The sequence below is a fragment of the Phoca vitulina genome, unplaced genomic scaffold (genome assembly GCF_004348235.1).
Source record: "Phoca vitulina isolate PV1807 unplaced genomic scaffold, GSC_HSeal_1.0 scaffold48, whole genome shotgun sequence".
Classification (NCBI taxonomy): domain Eukaryota; kingdom Metazoa; phylum Chordata; class Mammalia; order Carnivora; family Phocidae; genus Phoca; species Phoca vitulina.
In genome coordinates this window covers 676,640-702,551 of record NW_022589751.1, presented here as the reverse complement: position 1 = coordinate 702,551, position 25,912 = coordinate 676,640, and the positions used below count along the sequence as shown (strand labels likewise).

The window sequence follows — 25,912 nt, the reverse complement described above, 5'->3', positions numbered from 1 at the left end:
AGAGAGAGAGAGAGATTGAGAGTGCACACATGGGGAGGAGGGGCAGATGGGGAGGGAGAGAGAATCTCAAGCAGGCTTCCTACTGAGTGTGGAGCCCATCATGGGGCTCAATCTCAGGACCCTGAGATCATGACCTGAGAGCTGAAACCAAGAATTAGATGTTTAACAGACTGCATCACTCAGGTGTCCATAAGTCACCAGGTTTTTATGTGTAGAGCTGTTCATAATATTCCCTTATTACCCTTCTGATGTCTATAGGATCTGTAGTGATGTTCCTGTTTCACTTCTGATATGGTGTCATCTCTCTTGTTTCCCTTGTCAGTCTCATTAGAGGTTTGTCAGATTGATCTTTTCAAAGAATTGGATTTTTGTTTCACTCATTTTCCCTATTATTTTTTCTGTTTTCAACCCTATTGATTTCTGCTCTTGTCTTTATTACTTATTTCTTTCTGTGTGTTCTGGCTTTATTCTGATGTTCTTCTGGTTTCTTCAAGTGAGATATTAGATTATTGTTCTAAGACTTTACCTCTTTCCTAATGTAAGCATTTAGTACTATAAATTGCCCTCTCAGCACCACTTTAGCTATGCCCCACAAATTCTGATATGTGTGTTTTCATTTTCATTTAGTTAATAAATATTTTGAATTCTCTTGGGACTTCCTCTTTGACCCATGAATTTTGTAGAAGTATCGTTAGTTTCCAAGTGTGGAAAATTTCCTGTTATCTTTCTATTGTTGATTTCTAGTTGAGTCCATTGTGATCCCACTTTGTATGAGTGAAATTATTCTAATTTTGTTGATGTTTGATGCAGAATATAGTCTAGATACCTTGATATATCTTATATAAGAGCTTGAAGAGAATGCATATTCTGCTGGTGTTGGGTCCTGTTGCTTGATAGTATGGTTGAAATTTTTTATATTATTACTGATTTTCTGTCTAGTTGTTATATCAATTGTTGAGAGAGGGCTATTGAAGCCTTTAACTATAGTTGTGCATCAGTCTATTTTTCCTTTCAGTGTTACCGGTTTCTGCTTCACATATTTTACAGCTCTGTTGTTTGATTATAGAGATTTATGATTACTGTGTCTATTTGGTGGATTGACTCTTTTATCATTATGTAATATAATACAATGTCATGTAATATCTCTGGCCCTAATAATTTTCTGTGCTCTAAAATGTATCTGATATAAATATAACCATTCTTCTTTCTTTTTGTTAATGTCTGATTGGTTTTCTTTCTTCATTCTTTTACTTTGTACCTATCTATATCATATTTGGGGTGAGTTTCTTGTAGACAGCATATGGTTTGATCATTTTTTAAGTAAACTTTGCAAATCTGTTTTTTAATTGGTAGATATAAGCAATTTACATTTAATGTAGTTCTTGATATATTGGAGCTTTCAGTCTGCCACTTTATATTTTGGTTTCTCCTTGTTCTCTATTTTTCATTTCTCTTTTTCCTACCTTCCTGTGTGTTACTGGAACATTTTTTAGAATTCCATTTGATTTGTCTCTAGTGTTTTTGAACATATTTCTTTTCATACCCTTTTCAGTGGTTGCTGTAGGTATTACATTATATATATATATATATATATATACATAACATATCACCATCTACTGTTGTCAACATTATAACAGTTCTAGTGAAAAGTGGAAATTGTGTCTCTATGTCCTTTTCCTCTCTTAAATATTTCCTCTACATATATTGAGACCTATTTTAGACATGTTATTTTTTAGCCTAAACTGTCAAACAGAATTTAGAAATCTTAGAGGAGAATGAAAGTCTGTTTTGTTGACTCATATGTTTATGAGCTGTGACAGCCACACTTCGACCTCAGGCCACATGCTGCATCCAGTGGGGATTCCAGGGTCCTCAGCCCATTTGCCTTCCTCTCTCCATCTTTCAGGATCTTCTTATGTTTGTTTGTTTGTTTTTGTATAATATCTAGGTTTTATGCTATATTTATTGAGAAGAATAGGGAAAAGTAAGCCTGGTCTCTCTCTCCAGAAATGGAGTTCTGAAATGAGTTTTTAAGAGCCTGGCGGATGGGTGATTGGGAGGAAGCTCTTTGGGGAGGGGGGCCTGGGCTCCTCTCAGACACACAGCACTGATCCTGGGGGATCCTGAGGGAAGAAAATGCCCTCAGGTAAGGGCAGCGCCGTGACCTCGGCAAAGTGCCTGCTGGGAATTCCCGGTGGTCCTTGAACCCTGGACGGGAGCTGGTGTGGCCATCACAGAGATCAGCAGACTTTTTCACTCACTTCCAAATTAAACCACTTGTGCTTCCTCTTGAAAGTCACTGTAAGCATCTCTGTCACATCCAGACCCTCATTTATTCTCCAGAATTGCCCGAACTGCTCCTTTTATTAAATTTGATTCCATTAAATAACGGGCTAATGGTTCTCAGTAAGATGAACTGGCTTGCTCTCTCCTGCTCGTCTGAACAAAACAGATGAGCAGCTGGGGAATTTCTGCCTGGAACCTGGCTGCAGCCCCTCAGAAACTTATGTAAACCTTTGGGCCATGTTGTCAAGGAGCTGCTGTCCAGGGGATGAGGTGAAGGGCCTGGAGCTGGGCACAAGGACGTCAGAGTTTTCGCTTACAGTAAGCAAATAATGATTTTTATCAGGCTCTGCGGTGACACAGAGTTAAGCCCCGATTGAAGGAGTTGAAAATCTACCGGAAGAACAGTTGCAATGTGGTATCTTAGGTGCTGAGATGTAGGAAACATGGAGGGAGACAGAGAAAAAGCCCCTGATCTGAACTAGGGTGTCTGGGAGGGCTTCCTGGAGGGGGAGTCCTATTGAAACTGTGGTCAACTTGGAGCCACTGTCCAGCCTATGTGCCAATGTGAGGCCCTTTCCTGGAACCAGGCTGACCCAGGTTCCAACCCCAGGACCCTCCTATTCAGGAGTGTGAATGTATGTGTGCCCCCATATCATACATACGTTCAAATGCAAGGAGTTTTTTTCTTTCTGGTCTTGTCATAAAGTGTTTTCAAAGTTCAGGAACTGGGTCAGCATGCACCCATAAGGGAGGGGGGCTTGTTTGTGCACTGGGCCACCAATAGTGAGGGTGGTGTGTCCAGGGAGGAAACCCAGCCTTGTGGGGGCCTGGGAATTAGACAGCAACAGGGGGACTGCTTTTATTTCAGTGACCAACAGGCATTTCTTGGCAGATAACCAGAAAATCTCACTTCCTTCCTCCACTTGGCAAGCTAGTTTGGGAGGCACGCCTCAGCGCTGGCCAGAAGTCCAGGGGGGGAAGGCGAGGTGTTGGGTAGAAGGCCGGGTGGGAAGGCTGACGGGGCCAGGCCCTGCCCTGATTCCCGCAGCATCCTGGCATTCCAGGAGACCCCAGCCAGCCTCCAATTCCTCCTGCTCTGCCCAGAAGACCAGCCAGCCAGCCTTCAGGCCCTCGGCAGGGCTGAGCTTCCCCCTCAGAAAGATGACCCCTGGAGAGTGGACTGCAGGGCCCTGAGGGGCAAGCGGGCTGGGTCATGTGTGGATAGATCTCTAACTTTTAAATATTTAGACTGCGGCACGCCCTGGACTCTGCGAATGTTAGGAGCTGCCTTGAAAAAGAAGTGTCCAGCGCAGACCCTGGCACACAGTAGGGCTCAGACAACCTTGGTCCTGGTAGATGGAGGCAGGTGGTGGGGTGTTGCCAAGGCCCCGGGGCTCTCATGTTGGCTGGGTGTTGCCGTTTCCGCCGCAGTGTCATGGGCCTTTCGCCCGTGGGCCAGGCCAGCAGTCATCCCGCAGCCCCGCCCCCGGGGCTCATGCTTCCCTCAGCCGGTCCCCGAGGACTGCGGAGCGGAGCTTCTCAGAGGCTGAAGAGCACAGTATGAATATTGCATGAATAATAAGCACGCCACCACTTAGCGGTTACGCAGCGCTTTCCCCCTTCCACAACACTTTACCATCATTAATTAGTTATTCTGCGCTGCTTCCAGCTGCCTTAGCTCTCTCTGCAAAGGCACTCTTGCAAACGGGCCTTCCCTGGTCCGAAGCCCCGAGGTTGAGTGGGTGGGCTGCCCCCCACCTGGCCTCACAAGCCTTCTGGAGGCCTCTGCCCGGCTCTGCGACTTCCGGTAATGTTGACGGGGAGGACAATCTTTCTGACCTGAGTTCCTGCCCAGAGCCGCTTCCTGGCATGCAATGCTCCCCGCATCTCCCGTGGCCTCTGGAAAGCTGAGGACACCATCTCAAGTGGGTGGCTGAGGGCCTGTGGAGGAGAGTTCCCTCCTGCACCTCGGTCCATGCCCGCACACCTTCAGGGGATCCTCACAGCACTCTGTGTGTGGTGAGGAGGCTTCCTGGTCAGTCGCGTTGCAGAGTGGCTACCGAGGTGCGAGTCATGTCCTGTCTGGCCCCAGGCCACTGGATGAGCAGTGGCAGAATGGAGATTCAGATGCTCTGGTTCCAAGTGTCATTCCTTTCTACTCACCATGGATTCAGTCATATGAAGCATTCATGCCCCCCTGGAGACAGTCAAAGATGGACCAACCCCCTTAACCAGTGTGTGCAGGGTTAGCTGGGTGGCCCCATGGTGGGTCCTCTGGTCTTGCCCTCCTTGGACACCACCATGCACCCCACCAGGGCAGCCTCAAGCTCCCCTTGGCTTCCAGCACCTCCGGCTCCCTCAAGGTTTCAGCAGCTCCCCTGCTAGGTGTGACAGCATTTGATGTCACCGCCTGCTGGCCAGCATGGGCCTGGGACGCCCTGGGGGGCCCTGCCCCTTTGGGACTGCTCCCCATCCCTGGAGTGCCCTTGGTTCTACCTTGGGCCGAAGCCGGCTCCCTGCCTTCAGCTCCTCCATTAGCCTGGAAAGGTATTGATCAGTTTGGCTTCTGTAGCTGAGTGTTTTAATCCCCGTGTGTGAATCTTTAAGAATTAATTAGCAAAGACTGCGCAGGAAAAACAAAGTGGGCACAAGTTTTGGTACTGTCTGGTCACCCACCAGTATTATTTTCCTCTTAATTATGATGCTATTTCTGGAGGCTGGAGGCATTTTCCCCTGCGTTTGGGAGCCTCGGGTCAGCCTCTCTTTCCTCCTGGTGGCCTCCGGACTCTGGTTCCTGCTCAGGGCAGCTGTGTCCTGGCTAGCTGTCCCGTCCTCATCTTCTGGAAAGCCCCGAGAGCCTCAGTTTACCGGTGCCCCCTCGCTGCTCTGACTCACTGAGCTGCCTTTTTTATTCCCAAGCCCTTGTTCCCCCTCCGACCTCTTGGCCTTTGCTGCTGCCTTTTCCTCTGCCTGGACACCTGCCCTGCCTGGCCCCACTACCCGGCCCCCCCCCATCTTCACTAGGTCCTACTTGTCTTTTTGTTTTTAATTTAAATAATGCTTACTCCAGGGGCCCTTCTCTGACTCCCCCAGGCTGGGGGAGGCCCCCCTCCGTCCTCCCAGATGGCTGATGGCTGCGTACTTCCATGTGTGACAGGGACCCTGTGCAAAGAATTCCCTCTCAGTGGGCAGGTTCAAGCGGGCATCAGGGCGCACGGCTGGCTGAGCTGGGTTTGCGGAGCTGGTGGTCTGACTCCTCGTGCCCTCTGGCCGTGGACCGAGGCCCCTCGGAGCCGTCTTTGCTCTGCTGTCCTTTGTCCTCAGTTTTCCTTTCACTTTCTATCTCTGGACTGTGCATGGCTCCGGCAGGTGCGGGCTCTGCTCCAGGTCTAGGAGCTCTGCCGGGAAGCGGGGAACACCGCGGCCCTGGGAGAGGAGCAGCAAGGTCTGTTCACTCCGAGCTGGCCGCTGCCGTTCGGCCAATGAGACCGGAAGGTGAGATGGAGCAAGAGCAGTTTCGGGAGCTTCCCGGGCTTGGGGATGGGGAGCCTGAGGTTTCTGCAAGTCACAGCTGTGTCAGACCCCAGCGCACCCCCAGCAGCGGCCGGGAGCCGGAGCGCTCCGTCACCCAGGCCAGCCCAGGAGAGGACTGAGGCGGGATGCTCGCTGCGCTGTACTTGATCCGGGACCTCAGGCCACGGAGACAGAAGCATCCACAGCAATGGCAGCCACGTGTGGGCCACATGTGTTCCGTGGGGGTGCCACGAGAGTTTCCCATCTCAGAGTTACAGCAGCAATGGTCCCTCGCTTCTCCTTGGCTGAACTTCACCTCCCTCCCGAGCCTGCAGTATCACTCACTACTGGATACTCAGTCTCATCACTTGAAGCCACTTCTGGTTTCATGTTCAGTGGTTTTGGGATCACTTCCCAGTTAGTTCAAGGTTCTCCCCTTCCAGCTTCTCTCTGCATCTCACAGGAAGAGAAACTGAGTTCCAAGGAATCTCACCTCTCATCCTGGTCCTGGAGAGAAGCTGCTTATCCTGAAGCGTGTCCTTTGTGCCGTAGAACAGCCTGCCGGACGGTGTACACGGAGTGGGGGCAGAGGAGCGACAAGGTGGCGGGGGTGATCCTGAACAAACCCAGAAAAAGGGGACTTCCAGAGGAGGTGGCTTTGTGCTAGGCCTTGAAGGATAAGAAAGTAAGAACTTTCCACGGGAACAAGGAAGGCGTTGCATCAAAGACAGCAGCATGTGCCAGGCAGAGGGGCAATGGTGGCTTAGCCTGTGGATCCTAGCTGGATTTATCAGAGGCTGTATTGTGAGCAGCTTGTTTCCAGCCAGCATTCTCTGCTTCCCTCCCCGCCTCGCCAACCTGATTTCCAGTGATGCTTTATGAAGGACCTGCCACCCAAGTCATCAGGACTCCTCTGATTGCGGATGACAGTGACTTAGCTCAGATCAGATTAAGCTAAAGAAAGTGTTTCCTTACTAAGGTGACTGGTAAGTCAGGAAGAGGTGTTTCAGGCACAGCTGGATTCAGGCACTCAAAATCTATCTTTAAGACTTGGTCTCGGCTTGACGCTCTTCTGTGGGGGCTTCAGTCCCAGCAGGTTCTCTCCATCCAGTGGGCCTCCCTCAGCCCCACTGTTACCAATTCCAGAAGACACTCCTGTTTCTCCAAATTTCCCTCAAAGTCCCTGAGTTGAATCTTACTGGCCTGAATTGGATCATCTGCCCCACCCCTCAACCAATCACTGCCGACAGGAAGCTGGAATATGTTAATTAATCAGGTATTCATGTATTCGTCCTGGAGCAAGCCCTGGGGGAATCCTATGGAAGTGGTTCCCCAAAGGAAAGCCAAGGGACTGCTGGCAGCCAAGGGGCCCGGGGAGGCGTGCAGGCCACACAGCAAGCGTCCATCCTACATGTCCCCATTCAGACTTCCTCTACCTGGTGGAGACGGAGGTTTGCAGGAAGGTGCTGGACATTGCCCATGACACTGAGTTTTCTTTCTGTCTCCCTTGTCACTGCATGAGCTCCTTTATCCGGGCCAGGGGTCTTGGGTTGCTCTTGGATGCCCTATCCAGAGCACACGGCAGGCACTTCCTGACAGCGTTAGGAGAGGACGGATGCCTGTCTAGACACTTGAAGCCCCTTTCTCTGGCTGGAAACATTAGAATCCATGAGATCTAAAGTTAGGAGCCATTCTGCAATATTTAAGTTCCAAGATGAAAATGACCAGGCATCAGGTGACAAACACTTAGGGCGGCTTCTCCTTATTTTTAGTTCAGACACTTATAGAACGACATCTGAGTGCTCGCACACCCACTAGCCCACAATTGGAACCGCATAGCCGGATTCCGCCCAAATAAGGGTGGTGAAGAGTTCCAGCCCCCATTGAGGGTGGGCCCAACAGGTGTCATGGACAGCACAGGAGGTCTGGACGTCAGGGATGGGCTCTCGGTGGGTTAGATTCCAACTGAGATGGGGCAAGGCCACACTGCACCCTCAGCTCCGTCTCAGAGAGCAACCCCATTGCTGCCTTCCCCTGAAGGCTGCCCTCTTGTGTCTCAGGCGAGGGGAACCAGCAAGCCTCAAGGCCTCAGGACCATTTACTCTTGCAGGAGGCTCCTTTCTGTTTGGAAATCACTTGCAGAAGCAGGCGGTGTTCTACATGACTGGGGTGGGAGGGGCTGCAGAGAGGAGGGCTGGAGACTGGCTATTTCGGCAGGGAGGGGTGGAATAGCGTCCTTGGGCAGCAGCATGTTCAAAGGGGGCACGAAGGGGAAGCAGGGACTCTAGACTCAGAGCCATAAGTGCCTTTGTGCACCTGAGGGAAAGGCACCATCCCTCGGCAGGTGTGTGACTTGGTGGGAGCTCCTGGGCACACAGGGAGACTGAGGGTGGAGACCCATCTCGAGGCAGCTCTCCGTACTAGGTAGCAGCCAGGGCTGGGCTCTGAGGTCTCTGCTCCTGTCCCCCGTGCCTGGTTCAGCCTGAGGAGTGCCGACGGCCAAGTCAGAGCTGGCCAGCACTGCGCCTGCTACTGCCTGATGAACCAGTCCGCACAGTCCCTCCCTGCCCCCCAGGGAGACGAGCCTTGGTACAGCCAGCCCTTGCCCGGCCCCCCTGGACTCTCCCCTGGGTTGCAGAGTCTGTCCTCTGGATGCCAAGCTTCCTCCTCCTGTTTGCAAAGAGAACCCAGAGAATTCCAGCAAAGAACGTGCCCTGCGACTTGCTCCTGGGGCTCTCACAGATCTGAATGCAGGAGCGTGCTGGAGGCTTCTGGCTGTGCTGCTGGGCCATCCATCCTCCAGCTAGTTTGCAGAACCAGGGGAAATGAGCCCTGGGGCCTCGAAGGGGGTCTATGGCCCAGGAGGGACTTCTCCTGTTCAAGACCCTGGCAGGAGGCGGGGCTAGGGTTGGCTGGGCTAGTGTGCTTATGATGGATCCTCACCCGGGGCCTTGTTAGAGCGCAGGGCAGAGACACGGAGTGCAGGGGGAAGGCTGTAAGGAGGGAGTTCCCTCCCCAAGGAGGGGAAAGGCTGCCGCCGAGTGGCCATCTGGCTGGCTAGCAGGAATTACTGGGACCGATGTGTCCACGGCCCCGTTTTGTCTGCCTGCAGCTGGAAGGGTACTCACTCAGTCCCTGACCCCAGACGTGGTAGGGGAGCCTGAAGCCCCGAGAGCCTGCTTGGGGCCAGGGACTAGGGGCCGCCTCAGGGCTTGGGGCCAATACAAAATGGAACGTGGAGAGTGGTGTCTCAGTGCGGGTTGGGGTGAGGAGTGAGGGCTGAGCTGAACCCCAGCCATGGAGTCTCTGACAGGGGGTGCAGAAAGAGCCAAGGTTGAGGACAGTGTCACTGGTGGGCCAGGCAGATGAGGGAGGCTGGGCTGCCTGCTGAGCACTGGGACCCAGTGCTCTCAGGGAGGGCAGGACCTGGCAGGTTTTTGACAATGTTCTTTCTCCTCTTTCCTTCTCAGCCCTGCCGCCAGAGGTCTGAGCTCCTATGGCCCAGCCTCCATTCGTCCCTGTGTGACCAAGTCTCTTTGTGTTTCTTTCTCTCTGGCTCTCCGACATTTTCCATCTCGCTTTTCCTGACCTGTGTTCTTTCTTCTTTCTCCATTTAAGTTTCATCTCGGGCTCATATAAAGTTTTTACACTGCATGCATCACAATGCATCACATGGAGAGTGATGGTCACCAGCAGAAGACACAGGAAAGATGTTTGTGTATGAAGGGGCCAGGGGAGAGACTGTCCGTCTGTGTGCCTGGCCCCACTTGCTGATGCTCTGCCCTGCCCTGTCCCCAGCCTGCTGCCCAGTAATGGCAGAGACGGGCCAGACTCGTGTCAGGAAAGGAGCCAGGGTGAGCACAGGGCATATGCAGCTCTGAATTTTGGGCATCAGTCTGGAAGTCAGCTCCTAGCCCAGCTACTCATAACAGCCCAGTCCAACCATGTGCAAAACAGAAGATTTTGTCCCATCCCTGGAGTGGTTTTCAACCTAGCTGGAGCAGCAGGTTTAATGTAAAGAATGTGAAGAAACAATGGAGCTCAGCAGGGGCTTGGGAGAACCCACAAGACCAAGGTCATATTGTATGTGGGGGTGTCTGTGTGAGTGGATAGAAAGACAGAAATCATTGAATTTCTAAGAGGACTTGTGATTAGAACAAGGTTGTGTGCTTTTGCTGCATAACTCCCCAGCTTTATCCATCGACTAAGTGAAGCCACCAGAAAAATCCCAAAGTCCATTATGATGATCCCTTCCCCGTCAAACACATGCAGAGCAAGATGTCCTCTGTAGAGTGTCGACCCAACACGTCACCCCGGGCAGCATTGTCTGTAGTCAGCAGACGTGGCCCTTGGCCATCATTCAAGCTCCGATAGGTAGGGAATTGGGAGGCGAACTTCTCTTGGAGCTAAGCTGGGGAAGATTCGGCCTCTCCCAATGAAGTCACCTGCTTCCTTTGAGAAGCGGGGGTCATGGCACTTCTTGCTTCTGCCTTTGCCTGGAAGCTTGTACCTAGAACCAGGCTTGGGTCTCATCATCCGCTCACCCCAGCCCAAGCCCCTCCAGCCCTTGACCTTGTGGTTTGTGGCATCATTCCATTAGTTCCCTGGGATTCGAGTTTGCAGGGCATCACAGGCTCCCAGTGCAAGTGTCATGGCTCAGACCCTGGCCCTGCCACGTTCCACTTCCCTTGGACTTTGGGCCCATTATCGAGTCTTCAGTGCCTCTGGTTCCTCATTCATCACACAGAGATAATCGCACCTAGCTCCCAGCGATGTTGCTGCGAGTACTAAGTGCATTCCTGCAAGTGCCTCACCTGGTTTCGCCTCGAAGTAAGTGGCCAATTACTGGACGCCTTCCCCTGCAAGGCCTACAGCTCTGCTGTGGGTCTTTGAGGGCCGGTCTGCAGGGACCGTGGCCCCAGCCTGAGCCCCGTCTCCTGATGGAAGCTTTCAAGCTCTGGCCGGAAGCATGAGGCATCTCTGCAGTGTGATCTGTCACCACCATTCATTCAGCAAACGTCTGTTAATTCCTCCTCAGTGCCAGATGCTGTGTCAAGTGCTGGGGTAGAACATTCCACAGGGCACAGACAGCACAGAGGGGCGACTGGCGAGAAGGCGCAGCCAGTGGATTCATAGCTGAGCAGCTCTCAGGACACAGCAGTGCTCCGTAACATCGTTAAATAAACGATGTGGTCACTTACGGTGGCTGAGAACAGCCCCCGTGGAGCACACAGCTGAGCCAGGCGTGGGGGCTCAGGAGGAAGCAACATGGGAACCGAGACGAGGGGAAGGAGGAGAGGCGAGAAGACGGGGCCGGGCAGAGGGAAGGGCCCAGAGGCAGCAGAGCCCCCAGCCTGGGTGGGGAACTAGAAGCAGTGCGGTCTGGCTGGGATGAGAGGCTTCGTGGGAATGACAGAAGGGGCTAAAGAAGCAGGCAGGGGTCAGAGTGTGGGTCTGGGAGGCCATGTGGAAGAGCCGGCTGAACGGAGCTCAATGGAACCGTGCTCCCGGCATGGGGTGGGAGGAGGGCGCTGACGTCCCTGCCAGGCTCCAGGACGCTCCATGGCAACCAGCAGCCCCCCTCTGTGTTCCGGAGGCTGGACGCCAAGCAGCAGAGGTACCTGTGCCAGGCCTTCCCGGACCTGTGGGACACAGTGGTTGGGGACAGGGCTTTGGCCCTCCACCCCTGGTCTGATCATGGCCACCAGTTTGGTTCTAACCAGACTCTGGGTTTTCTTTCTTTGCAGATGTTGGAGGAGCTCCAGTGTTAGCAACGGGCAAGTCTGCTGGGGCCGAAATCGGTGGGTGGCTGCCCAGCTTCCTCTTTGTGCAGGGCTGGGGGGGGAGGGGCAGGGGTGGGGTGTGCTGGGAGCGTGGCTGGTTTCCTGCCAGTCTTCACCGAACAGGGGCAGCACTCACTTCCACATCTGCCCGAGGAGCTAACACAGTTTTACCCCAGGGGCAGGGACCTGCTTGAGAGCCTGTCTCCAAAGGGCACGGGAGTCACCAGGGCCGCCCTTCTCTGCTCTCTGTAGGATGAGCGGCTCCAGCCCCCACAGCGCCCTGCACTCTGCCATGCCTCCCCCTCCTCCCTCCACCTGCACGGTCCCAGCTCCTCTCCACCTCAGGGGCTCCCCTCAGCAGGCACGGTGCAGTCTGCAGACTGTGATCTAGAATCTTCACCCCTTTTCCTCCGGGAAGGCTCTCGGCTTCCACACCAGCCCAGGCCAGCCCGTTACCCTGGCGTTAGGGCGAGTTCCCATCCACCCCCGCTGACTGCAGGCCTCTCAAGACGGAGTCACATCTTTTCCTTTGCCTTCCATGCTCACCACAGAGCAGGCAGCCAATTAACACGTGCTCGATAAATGAATTAACGCAAAGGCAAGTGAGGTAGGGCTAGGGGAGGCCGGAGAAGGGAGCCATCAGCTGCTGGGGAATGACTCCCATGGCTGAAGAGAGCCGGATGGGGTTCCAGGAGGAGGGGATGGGGGGTGGGTGAGGGGCGGGGGGAGGATGTGGCCTTGGGCTTCAGCCGATTGGAATGTAGAGTTTTCGGGTGACTTTGGACTTCACCCCGAATGTGAAGGGAGCTGTAGATGAAAGACCTTTGCAGGCTGGTGCCTGATGGATACCCATTGGTCAATTCCTCCCTGCCCTGCAGACATCAAGTACGCCATCATCGGGACGGCTCTGGGCGTCGCCATATCAGCTGTCTTCCTGGTCTTGAAGATCTGCATGATCAGGAAACATTTGTTTGATATTGACTCCTCGGACTTGAGAAGCACCAACCCAGGCTTCAACGGTAAGGGAGCAGCGACCTCTGGCCCGGATCTGCCCTGCCCAGACCAGGATCGGTCCCGGCAGCCTGAGGCCCCGAGAGCCCCTCCAAAACTTGGCTAGAGAAAGACTGACAGACTGGGTTGAAAAGAAATGCAGTGACCTCTCTGTGTCTCTGTCCATCTCTCCCCTTCCTCACTTCTCTCTCTCTCTCTGTACTTTTCCATTTCTAAGAATCAGATTTCTTGGAGAAAGGGTGGGGGAATGGAGGTGAGCAGGCTTCGGACAGAAATGTCTATTTCTGTATCCAAAAATGTGACCAGATAAAATGGATCCCAGGAGGTGATGAGGCTGGGAGGGTGGTGGACGTGCTGCTGAGTTTTTTTTTTTCCATAAACTGGGCAGGTCCTACTCGGAGCCGTGCTGTGTCCTCTTGGTCCAAACAGGGCTGGGCTGATGTGAACCCTGGCGTGGTTCTCAGTGTCCTTGTGGCACCTGCCGGGAAGCTCAACCCACAGACCCAGCAGTCAGTTTGTGAGTTTTGATAGCAAAATACAGCACTGATCTGCATCCCCTTTCTCTCAAGATGGGACTTGCAAAAATCATTCCCAGTCCTGTCAGCCTGCTTAATGGGATCATCATGCAGTTTTCCAGGACATTTTCCAGAGGATGAGGAGGAAGGAGCCTCACTGTGTCTCTGGAAAATGTGATTATTATCCACGAAGATATGCAGAAGGGGGAGTCTGGGCCAGGGGGAGGAACCACAGCCCTCCAGGGCTTCCTGGGATGCCAGCATGCTCGACTGCACGAGGGGTTTAACTGGTCATAGGTGTTTATTTGCCATTATTTTTGTATCCCTATGATTAGGAAGGGAGAAGAAACAGCCTCTTCATCACATAGTGGGAGATGTGCTAGATCCCTTTAGACCAAGAGGGTCTGGGAGCAGCAAGCGAAGGGGGTGATGAGGAGTGATGGGGGTAGGAAGGCTCCAGGGAAGGTTCAGTTAAGTGCCCAGCTAAGGGGGGCTCAGTGATGGGACCTGGATAGAGAAGCTCCAACAGAGCCAAAGGAGAAGGATGAAGAGCACTCAGCCCAAGACCACCATCCCCAGTGGCCCCAACCCAGGGAACCTTTTGGAGCTGCCCGAGTCAGCTTGGCTTTGCCTCGCTCCTGCTTGCCTGACACTGAGTGAGCCGTGCCGCTGATCACAGTGTCCCCTTCCTAATGCCCTGCTTTCTCTCTTTAGACACCATCACACTAAAGAAGAGAGTCCCAAGGTAAGGTCACTATCGTGGTAAGTGCGGGGTATCATTTTCCCTCCTGTTTTATTCATTGTGCTTCTTTGCCTGTCATCCTAGCTCTTCTCTCCACTCCAAAATGCTTCCTAGGAGACTAGACTGCACCCCATGCCCCCTTTTCCCTTCTTTGCTTCAGTGGGCAGAAGTCATGAGAGTGCGGGGCCACAGGGTACAGTAGCCAAAGGGGGCTTGAGCTTGCCTCTGCGTACTCTCAGTTACATTCTGCCCCACCTCCCATACAGAACCCCTCAGTACATTCCCCCCAGAACTCAGAATGAGGTCCCTAGCCCTTGCCATGACCTACTTGGGAAGCCCATATAGCCTGCTCCAGGTTACTTGGCTTCCCTGCTGCCATGAGCCACACTGCTCTTCTGCACAGAGACTATATGTCCTCTGAGGACAGCCCTGCCTCAGGACCTTTGCACTTGCTGTTTTCTGTTACATGGAATGCTCTTCTCCCAGATACCTATAAACTTTGCCCTTCATTTCCTTCGTATCTCTGCTTCAAGGCCACCATTTCATTTTGGATGGCCTGTTTAAAATAGAAACCCCTTCCCCTGATCATTATCTTTCCCTCACCTAGCTTTATTTTTCTTCATATTACTTTCCCTTCACTGACATTATGTGATATATTTCTTCGTCTATTTCTTTTGATGGTTTTCCCCCTGAAGTGTAAGGTTCTTGAGGGTGGGGTCTTTCTCTTCATCTTTGTGGCTCTGGCATTTAGCACCATGCCTGGAACAGAGCGGGTACTTGTATATGTGTTGAATGAATGAATGAATGGGCGTTCAGGCATGGGCTAGGTGCTGAGGAATAAGGGAAGACAGGCTCCCTTTCCATCTGCAGGGGACACAGGCACATCCTGGGTGCTCTTTTCAGGGTGTTGGGACCAGGGGGGTGTTGTGACACAGCTAAGTATGCGTTGCCTTGTGCCTGGGGGATGCAGAGGGGTCCAGCTGGGAAGCAGGACGTCTAGGAGTGCAGGCAGCACTGGGATTGCATATGGAAGGATGAGAAGAAGTTTCCCTGGGGGAAGCAAGAGAAGTGTACACAGGCAGAAGGCACGCTGAGGTGTGTCAGTGTGCACACCCAGGGAACAAATGTTCCGTGTGACAGGAGCCAATGCTTCACACGAAGGTCTGCAGAGAAAAGGTTGGAGAGAGGGGTGGTTTCACTCAGGGTCTTACATGCTAAGTGAATGAGTCTGCACCCTATCCTGAAACTTCTGCTCAATCCCTGATGGATTCTAGGCAGGAGAGGGATGGAAGAGCGTTTCTGCTGTAGTGGCATGGGGGGGGGGGGGGGGAGGGCGCTGGGGACAGGGACACCTGCTGGGAAGCCCTTTGAGGGCTTCAGACCTGCTGCAAAGCCCTGCTGGGCAAGGATCGGAGCGATACTGAGGCACTGAGTGAAGGTGCAGCCACCAAGACGGAAGAATCCAGAACAGTACAGAGTTTGTGGGGGTGGAGAGGCCCCAGGGGGGTGGTGCCCTTGGGAAGTAGGTGGCGGAGCAGGTTTGGGCAATGGACTTGGGGGCTGAGATGGGGACTCCTTTTTTAAACACAGTGAACCTGAGGCTTCTGGAGACTTCCATGTAGAGGGGGTGCTCAAGAAGGGCTGGCATGCAGACAGAGGTCTGGGCTGGGTGGGGTGGTGGGTTTTAGAGGGGACCTGGGCTCCCCTCGGTTCTTCCCCGGAGCCTGGCACTCAGTAAGTGCTATGGCATGTGTATGGGAGGAGGGGTGGACGTGAGAGGGAAGAGAGAGACGGATGCGTGGCACGCTGTCGTCAGGGTGATGGCCCGGGGCTGAACTGGAAACAGATTTTCTTGAGAAGTTCACTTTCCTGAGGATCTCCCCTCCTTCAGATATTCTGGTTTCCGGGCCCTTACTGAAGAGTGTTTCATCAGCTCTGCCTGCAAGCATTGCCCCTCTTCTTCTCTGACTCTCACTGTCTCTCTCTGTTCCATCCTCCCCAATCCCCACCCAGCCCGAGCTGTTTGGCCCTCCCACAAAGGGCTTGGACAGGGGGAGAGGAGTGTGATCATTTTCCTTATCATCCAAACCAGGACTTTGGGAGAGTGAAGAGGCATTGCTAATAACCGTGTTAGGATCTAGGTGTAAACCTGGATAGTTCTAGGAAAACTGGAGCATGCGGCCAGCCTGGGGTTAGTGGGGCCATGAGACAGTGCTCTCCAGGCCCCTCTGTGGCCACCCAGTTCTCCTCTTGCTGGCAAGGTCACCTCCTCTGCACCTGGGGTTCTCGCGCAGGGGAGGGTTGGGTGACCCGTCCCAGGGAGCTTTTGGAAACGTGTCATGGAATTGGGGGCATTTACAGGCGGACCACCCTGTCACCCACACTGGCTAAGTTGTCCCATTCGTCCTTATAGAAGAAACATGCTAAACATGCTAAACAGCTCTCAAGTGCCACCAAATCCATGAGACCACTTACAGGGGAAAGTCGAATTCCAAGTTGCTGGCTCCTACTGGCCCTCTCTTTCCCAGCCCTGCGGGGCCTTCTCGCCCGGGGAGCTCTGTCTCCTGGCAGCCCTTGGGGCATTGGCATGGTGCTAGTTTCCACTGAGGCTGCAGCTGGGTCCCCTTGCCAGGAGGACACCCAGGGGCAGCACTCCTACTGCTCTGGGCTGGGTGCTGACTCAGGCTCTCCCACTATAGAATCTAGGCAGCCTGACCTCCATCAGGGGTTCAAACAGGGCTTTGGGCAGACGGGGCTATGGGAGGCCACGGACTGAGTCTGGTAGGATGAGAAGGATTAACTCCCGATGTGCAGGAAGAGGGGACCTGGACATGAATAGATGAACCCCAGACCTAGAGCCTGCATTGCCTTTTGGGGGTCCAGCTGGTGTCTGTGGTGGGCAGTACAAGATGGGAGTCAGTCCTGCGTAGATGGGGGATGTCTGTGATGGTGGACTCTACCCACCGCGTGGCCTCCGGGGCCCTCTGCTGGGTGGCGGAGGCGCCCACGCCCGTGGCTGCAGACCTTTGCGGCAGGCTGTGGCCCTCTGTCACCAGTCAGTGGTCGTAGTGATCTCACCACGGGGCGTGGGCTGGGTGTGCTCCCCTGGCCAAACCACCCCCACACATGGAAGGGCACTTGGAGTTAGGGTACTTTGCCTTGGAAACTCCAGTGCCCCCCAGAAGTCTCTGCGGACACTGTGTCAGGGCTCTCTTAGCCATGGAATTCAAAAAAAAGGAAGAGTTCCCAAATCCTAATTTCCAATCCCGTGCATGTGTTTTGGGGGGTGGGGGGGATGGAGAAGCTGTGATGGTTTGTAGCAAGTGACTGACACACGTGTGTGTGTGTGTGTGTGTGTGTGTGTGTGTGTGTGTGCGCGTGCGCAGATGCCGCTGTGTGCAGTACAACCGACCACTTTAAAAGCATTGTTGAAGCAACGGTCGCTGCGGATTTATGTTCCCATGTATAAGCATGTCAGAACATGTCCCGATTTTGTGTGCGTTTGGAAGTTCTGAATTCTTTTGAAACATCAGAACCAGAGGAGGCAATTTCCATCGTCCATCCGGATGGGGTGGCTGCGCAGGTCACTCATAGACGACCATGGTGAAAGTGAAGTCCCAGAAAGGGAACACGGGCAGGGCGCAGGTGGCTGGAGGGAGGGAAGGGAGAGATGCAGGGCAGGGGTGCGGCGGGCGGCTGGGTGGGAGCCCTCCCGCCCACCCCCCCCCCCCCCCCCGCATTTAGCCCCCCACCACGTGCGGGGAGCTGTTCTCGGCACAGATCACACCAGAGCTCCTCCGCAAACAGGGACTGTGGAAGAGAAGGGAGGCACACTCCAAGTTTCCAAAAGTAACACTAGATGGAGTCAGGCTGAGTCAGGAAGAAGTTAGACCCGAAAGGAAAATTTAAGGACAGGCAAGCAAGCCATTCTCCTGGAGCAAAACTTCGCATGTGCTTTTTGTCACGTAGGAATGATTTAATGAACATCCGATTCTCCTGTTTTGCAGGTCAAACCTCAGTTTCTCCAAAAGGTGAGTTGTGAGAGCGATCACTGGTTCTGAAAGGGAGAAAGGCGGTGGCTGTCCCCAGGCGGCCACCATGCAGGACGGGAGGGGATTGCTAACCACGAGCCACGACTCCTCGTGCCTTGGCTGGGACACCAGGAGTCCACATCTTCTTCTTCTTTCTTTCTTTTTTTTTTCCCTCCAGAAAGTCTTAATTTAGTGGTACTTCAGGATGATTTAAAATGAAGCCGTGGGACCTTTGCCTGCTTAGAGCTGAGAAAATGGGATTTTAGAAACAGGATAGTTAACTTTCTTCTTTTGTCAAATTTTTCCCTAAAGGTCAATCAAACCATGAACTCTCCAACTTAGTCCACGTGATTACAAAAAAAAAAATTCCAAAACTTTGCGTCCTCAAGCTATCGATTTGGCTGAAGTGTCTGTTTCCCCTGTTGCTTTCGGGTCTCGCAGTGGACGAGGTCTGAGCGTGCGGGATTGGTCACAGGTCACGCTCCCTAGGCCCACTTGCCTGCGCCTCATGCATTGCCCACGTCCCCTCACCTTCCTTCTTTTTGAAAACTCTTCAAATCCACCAGAGTTGAAAGAACAGTGCAACAAAATCATACACATCTTTCACCTAGATTCCCAAGTTAATATTTCCCTCCATTTGCTTTATTCTGTATACATGCAGTTTTTTCTGATCTACTTAAAAATTAGTAGGAATATCACCCCTAAGTTAGTAGAGATATTTCATCCCTAATTACGTAACCAAGTGTCTCCTGCATAATCACTATATGATGACCACACCTAAGAAAATGACCAATATTTCAGGAATGTCATTTATTACACAGCCCATATTCAAATCTCTCTGATTGTTTCAAAAGTATCTTTATAGCTTCAGTCTTCCAAACCCAGATCCATGGTATTTGATTTTTGTCTCTGTTTCGTCTCTTTTTGTGTTGGACAACTTCTCTGCTTTCTTTCCCTGCGGCATTATCAATTTTGAAGTACTTTTGTATGATGTCCCGTCTTCAGGACTGGTCTGATTGTTTCCTCCTGAGTAGATGCCGATTGAGACTTTTGTCAAGAACACCACGGAGGTGACACTGCGTGTCTGACACTGTACTGTGTCAGGAAGCGCATGACGCCAGGCCCTGTCACTGTGGGTGATGCTGCCTTTGATCACTTTTTTTTAAATTTTATTTATTTGTCAGAAAGAGAGAGTGAGCACAAGCAGGGAGAGCGGCAGGCAGAGAAGAAGCAGGCTCCCCGCTGAGCAAGAAGCCCGAGGCGGGGCTCGATCCCAGGACCCTGAGATCATGACCTGAGCCGAAAGCAGATGCTTAACTGACTGAGCCACCCAGGTGTCCCTGCCTTTGATCACTTGAATAAAGAAGTGACTGCTAGATCTCTGTGTCAGGGAGACAAATTTTCCTCTTTGTAATTAGTCAGTAATCTGAAGGGTGATACTTTGAGACCACGTGAACATCCTGACTCCCCAATGATTCTTCACCCAATGATTTTACATCTGTTCATGATCCATGTTTGATTCAGTTATTGCATTGGGGGGTTACAAAACACTGAGTTTCTAACTCTAGCATCCCTTCTGCATTTAATAGCTGGTATTCTTCTGGATAAAATGACCTTTTCCTTCCCCCTTTTCTCTCTTACTTGTTGAATACCATTACTGTGGACTTCAACATATTATATAATTCATTGCCATCATGGATCTTTGTGATGCTCAAATTGTCCCCAGTTTGTCCAGTACCAGTCACTTCTTGGTAGCTTTTGAGCATTTCCTAGATTTCTGGGTTTTTTTTGTTTTTTTTTTCCCCACACAACACAGTATCCCAGGCTCACCTTGTACTATCCCTGCTCGTACCTGGAATCACCCATGTACCCTTTAGATCCTTGGTTTTTCTTTTTTCTTTTTTTATGTGGAATAGCTTTTAGAAGCCAAGATGTGGGCACAATGTGTGCTCATGGCTTCTGAGACATCATTGCTTCTAGGCCCTCTCAATGGGCAGAGTCAGGAAATGTGTATTTAAATCACAAACTCAATACCATAAGGTTCTACTTAAGCTTTCCTCACTGGGTATTTCTGTTTTGCTTCCTCCAAAGTGAAAACCCTGTTCCATATAAATATTTTTACCCTTTTGCTCTATCCTCTAGTACTACCCACAATACTTCCACAATCAGAGCACTCTACAACTACAAACTTGCTTAGTAACTTGAAGATTTCTTTGCAGTTCTTTTTCTTCTTAGAATTTAGCCCTCTGTGTGTATCAAGTATTATATTCAAATTGAACTAATTATTTTCTCTGTGTGGTTATGCTATCAATTTGATATAGGGTTTGTTTCCATGTGTGTGCTATTTTAATGTTTCCTTCCTTATTTCTTTTACTTTAATTCTATTTTCTTGAGTTTGTAAAACATGTATATGGTTCAAAGATAAAAAATATGTAAACAGGCAAACTCAGAGAAGTCTCACTCCCATACCTGTCTACTCTATCCTGTCCCCACCCACTGCGTGGAGGTAACTATTTTCAAGAGTCTGCTTTATCTTCCCATATTCCTTTTAAAAAATATATTTAATTAAAATTATATATATATAATTTCCATAAAATTAAAAAATGTTTACATACGTACATATATATATTTTTTCTAGTTCTTGTAAGGCTTTATTTTTTATTTGGATCTCTGATCCATTTAATATTTATTGTGGTGTGTGGGATGCAATTTTGTCTTTTTCCCAATTTTATCTTTTTCCCAAATGGCAATCTATTTCAGTATTATTATTGAAAATATTATTTTCCCCAGTTTTATTTGCAATCTTTATTGTGTTCTAAATTTCCATGTGTACTTGGACTATTCCTAGACTTTATATTATTTTCCATGGTATTTGTGAGTATTCATGTGTTAGTACCATGCTCTTACTCGTGCGTGCTTCATGGTTCGCTCCACTATCTGGCGCACTCCCATTGTGCTTTCTATTCAGGGACACGTTCTTGCTATTCTCTTCTAGCTATTCTTGAACATTTGTGTTTCCATATGAACTTCAGAACCAACTCCAGAATCTACCCATGGAACAAACACCTTTGTATTTTTGTTGGGGTTGCATTACGTTCATGTATGAGGCTCAAGACGATTGACTTCTTTATGATGTTAAGCAGTCCTTCCTGGAAAGGTGAATTTTTTTTGCAAGTCTGTGTTTATGTGTCTGAAGAGAGTTTTTGGCTTTTACCTTATGGGTTTTTCACATTTCTTGTTAAGTTTATTCCTAAATATTTTTATGTTTTTGTTGCTTTTATGAATGGAGTTTCCCATTATGTCTCCTACTTGGTCATTGATTGCTTATGGATTATTTTTGTATGTTAATGTTATCGTGACAGCCTTACTGAATGCTTTAATTGTATGTGTGTTCTTCTGGATTTCCTTGAGTTTTCATAATATTATGTCATCTGCCAAATTGTAGATCTCCTTTCCCAGTTCTTATGCCTCTGTTTTCTCCTCTGTGATTGCATTGGCTAAAACCACCAGTATTAAATAATAGTGGGAACAGTGCAGATACAGTCTCCAAAAGTCTTTTTCTTTTTCTCTTAATCCCAAGCCCGGGTCTGCAGCCTGATTCACCTGCTAGTCCAGCCAGCAGCTAATATTCCAGCCTCTGTCCTGCCTATCTTTTCTTGTATATTGTGCCTGTCTGTCTAGGGGCTGGTGAAACACCTGTATGCAAAGGAATGACTGCTTCGTCAGAGAACAACTTCCTCCTTGGAGGAGCTCACAGGTGCCACTTCCTCAGCTCAGGGCCATCAGGAGTGGGAGGAGGCTGCCCTCTTGGTTTTCCCATCTTCTGTAGACATCAGTATTTCAAGAGCAAACGCTGCATAGGCCCAGCCACTTTGGATCCTCTTAACAACACCTGAAAGGGCCATTTGAACTCAGAATTTGTTAAAGATGATAGAAGGGATGAAATTTCTGTTGAGCTCCTGGACCTCAAGACCATCCAACTTAAACTCTGATTTTTGGGCCTACCATATTTTAAAGGAGAAGCACAAAAATCTGACAGCCTTTAGACTCTCTTGGAATCCCTTTAGACTTCTCTGTCACCATCCTTGCTTGTTTCCAACTTGCTTATCTTCCATGTTGCCTCTGTGGCCATCAAGCTCTGTAACCCTGACCTCAATGTGTGTCCTTGGTCCTCCACACATGGGATAGGTAGGTACTGTCTCTTTTATGGCCTTTGGCTTGGCTTATCAAATCCATGCTTCACTCTGCCCCATCTTTCTATTGTTGTACTTTCTCCCATGTTAGATATCAAGACATTGAGACAGCATGCACAATCGAACGGCATAAACAAGTATGCAACATTCAATGTAAACATAAATATGCCATTCTGTTAAAATTAGGACTGTTATGAGAAACTGCAGTGAAGTGTTGGTGTGAATTCAGTCTCTGTGCATGGAGGTGTCGGCGAGGCCTGTAGTTGAAATTGGCCACAGCAGGGTCTGCGCCCTACTTTCAGCCTGAGCTCTACTGTATTAGGGTCTGGTTTGGTGACCTCATCTTTTCTTCTGTGATCCCAATTTTATGTAGATATAGAGATAGAGATAGATACGCTATGTGTGGACAAGTCTCACGCTCTGTAACAGCCCAAGTTCAGACTTGAATGTATCAGTTTCTAGTTACATTTGCACAGGTCTGTCTACCTGGTCCCTTGTAGCATCTTCCCAGATCAGGGCAATCTCTTCAAGTACAGAAAGTGGCATTTTCCTGCAGATATGCCTTTTAACCCTGGGGAATGACTTCTTCCCTTTCTGCCACCAAAGTGGATGAGGTTTTGTGGCTCGAGGTTCGGCAGGCAGAAAACAACCTCTCAGTTGAGCTCTATCTGAAAAACTCCCCCTTTTATCTAGAAGCCACTGGTCTTCACGTACTTTCTATGTTGCACAAGGAAATGTCTCACCTTGCTAAGATATGCTGATGAATTCCTTCATACCTACTTAATTGTGTGGCAGCATAAGCATATGCCATGATTAGTGAGAGCATAATCACTCTGTCGATAAGTCTTCCTGATGGTTCTCTTCCTTTCCAGAGGTGAACAAGTGATTGAGCTCTGAATGAGTGGCCTCTTCAGGAGAGGTTGGGCAGTCTGGACAGTTTCAGCCTCAGGGATGTCATGAATTTGAGCTTCCAAAGCTGGTGATGGACCTTCACGTGGAACTCAATGCCCAGGGCACGTGAGAGATGGAATAGAGTCTACAGTGTTTCTGTCCTGAAGGAAAATATCAATCCTCTTCCACGAGAAGCTGACTGCATAGAGGGAGGCATGAGCACATTATCCAGCAGTAAGAAAAGATGGAAACCAATAAATCCACACTGTCTATCCTGGTCCTCCATGATGGCGCTGTTCATGATTCTATGATAGCATTGTGTCCATATCAATGGAACCTACCCATAGCAAATGGCTCATGGAAATGGGGACCAAAGTCAAGACACAGCCTCCTTAGCACCACCATTTATCAACAGGTAAGCGTCATTTTCTAGAACTGATGGCCTCACCATCTCCATTGCCATAAGAATCCCCCTGCGAATATTCAGGGTCCTTGAGACATGAAGACCATGGAGTAGTCTCTGGTCTCATGAATGAAAGACTGACCTTCCACGGGAAGAAATGGAGGCTGGGCCGGAGTGAGAGGAAGGGGTCTCAATGGCCACGGAATGGCCTGCAGCTCTGCAAATGATGGAGCCAACAAAGGATTAAATGAAAAAGCCGATGGTGTACTTTATAGGGACCTACACAGATGTAAGGGATTATTGTTATGTTATAGCATTATTTTGTGGTTATTAGTACAAATGTGAATGGCTTTTGCCTGGAGGACATGACTAGCAGAGGCTTAGGAAACCCCCATCTTCTTATTATTGCCATCAACCTAAGGCTGTGTGGCACAAGCCCCATTAACATTTCTCTCCCCCATACTATTAACCCTGTATTTCTGGGGCTGCATTATGGAATACTCTTTGGCTTTCCAGTTCAACAGAAATCCAGGTGGTTGCGTGGGCTGGTTCTCCTCCGATTGGGTTACTCTCCTTGTGTGTGATGAAAGATGAGCAATATTTCAAAACAAAGTGCTGTGTTATAATAATTTGCCTGGATTCCCAGGGCGTCTTTTATCTGACTTGATAACAACGTAGTTCATTAGCAGCCTTTGTTAGCTGATAACCTAAAGCAGTAACATGATACTCATAAGGAATTTTCTGTGTGTAAGATAGAATAAACCATCTTGTAAGGTATCTGTTAATTGATTTGCTTCTTTTAGCAGCATTTTAATTAAGACTTCTGGTTTGTGAATGGCAGAGACACTTACAACCTGAAGGTGAATGCTTCAGGATTCTCAGTAATCATTTTTCTATAGACACAGCAAAACCGTGGGGTCATCTCCTCCATCCCACACCATGATGTATTTTCCTAGCACCATTCCTGGGCTCTGGTTCTGTTTTAGCCCCACACAAGTCTTCCTGGGTAAAGAACAGAGAAGTATGCTGAAGGCCAATGCTCTCTCCTTGGGTTATAAAGGCTGACATGCCCTGGGAGACAGCATGGGACTCTTTGTAATGGGTCCCCTTGGCTTCCACCCCAAATTCAAGCTCAGTGTCTTCCTTCTGTGGCAGTTCTCCTGGAAGCTCTCTGACTCCCTTCTTGACAGCCCTTCTCCCTGGTAGCAGTTCCTGGGGATGGAGGTTCCAATGGGCAAGAGCTCTGGAAAGTGTTTGGAAGCAGCCACAAGAAGTCATTGTGTGTGAAAGTGCAATGTCATGAGTGAAGGCCATTCTGAATACCTCACACAGTGGTTTGGGAGTATGGTAGCAGAGGCCGAGGGTTAGGGGAAACCCTCCCTTCTCAGCCCATAGGCCCTGGGGCCCCCGGAACACATGCAGGTCCCACACAGCCCACCTTGGCAGGCAGAACACCCTGCCCCAAGTGGGGGGGACCAATGACACTCAGACACTAGGAGGGAGAGCCATTCCTACAAGGGCGGAGCAGGCTGCCGACAGTAGCCAGCCAGCATCTACGGGCATAACTGTGGCTTGCTGCCTCCAGGACTTGGTGTCCAGAGGAGGAGAAGGTAAGACATGAAAGGGTTATCTGGCGAGACCAACAAATAAAAAATGTGCATCCATCTCTATGTCTATAAATTAAAAATATACTTACATGGAATCTATAAATTAAAATCAATACATAGGGGCGCCTGGGTGGCTCAGTCGGTTAAGCGACTGCCTTCGGCTCAGGTCATGATCCCGGGGTCCTGGGATCGAGTCCCGCATCGGGCTCCCTGCTCTGCGGGGAGCCTGCTTCTCCCTCTGCCACTCCCCCTGCTTGTGTTCCCTCTCTCGCTGTGTCTCTGTCAAATAAATAAATAAAATCTTTAAAAAAATAATAATAAATAAAAAAATAAATAAATAAAATCAATACATAAAAAGCAAATGCATATGCGTATATGTATTCTTTTATGTGTGTTTTTAAGGTATACATATCATAGAATTTTAAGATATATGGGGGTTTGAATAAGTTAATAAATGATACTCTTTTTCATCATCCAAGTTTGGAAATAGCTGAGAGTAGACAAACAAGCGGGTGGAGATTAAAGTATGAGAGTTATTGTGATTTTCAAATGAGTCATGACATGCCAGTATCACTCTGGCGTCTTTGCCCCTCCAAGTAAGAGGGGAGTGTGGCTTGGGCTGGGGTGCTGGTAGCAAGGATGCAGAGGGTGGATATGTTGGGATGGGGATTAGAGGCGAAGACGTCAAGAGTTACTGGTGGGTAGATTAGATCAAGAGGGAGGATGCAACTCCGCATCACTCATAGGATTTGGTGCTACTGATTAGGGTGTGGAGGACCTGGGGAGTGCTAGCCTCAGGAAGGCTCTGCTGCTGGTCTTGGGTCTCTTGTATCAACCATTAGGGCACCGAAGTGTGGGCTACCTTTGGGGAGAGTAAACCCCATGTTCCTGCAAGTGTTCAAGCTTGGGGACTGGGGTTAAAAACACACGTGTTGGA

General features: G+C 50.1%; 1 protein-coding gene across 2 annotated transcripts in view; it reads left to right on the top strand.

The window, feature by feature from the left end:
* Window positions 1-25,062, top strand: part of TMEM273 (transmembrane protein 273) — a 33,659-nt gene extending 8,597 nt beyond the window's left edge. Inside the window, exons 2-6 of one of the 2 annotated variants that reach the window (XM_032432444.1) lie at window positions 11,547-11,600; window positions 12,461-12,601; window positions 13,823-13,853; window positions 17,858-17,881; window positions 22,947-25,062. In XM_032432444.1, coding sequence (XP_032288335.1) covers window positions 11,547-11,600; window positions 12,461-12,601; window positions 13,823-13,853; window positions 17,858-17,881; window positions 22,947-22,971 — 275 coding nt within the window. In that variant the 3' untranslated portion in view covers window positions 22,972-25,062. The remainder of the gene's footprint in view (window positions 1-11,546; window positions 11,601-12,460; window positions 12,602-13,822; window positions 13,854-17,857; window positions 17,882-22,946) is intronic. The other variant, XM_032432445.1, reaches the window with a different exon arrangement.
* The last annotated feature ends 850 nt before the right edge of the window (window positions 25,063-25,912 follow it).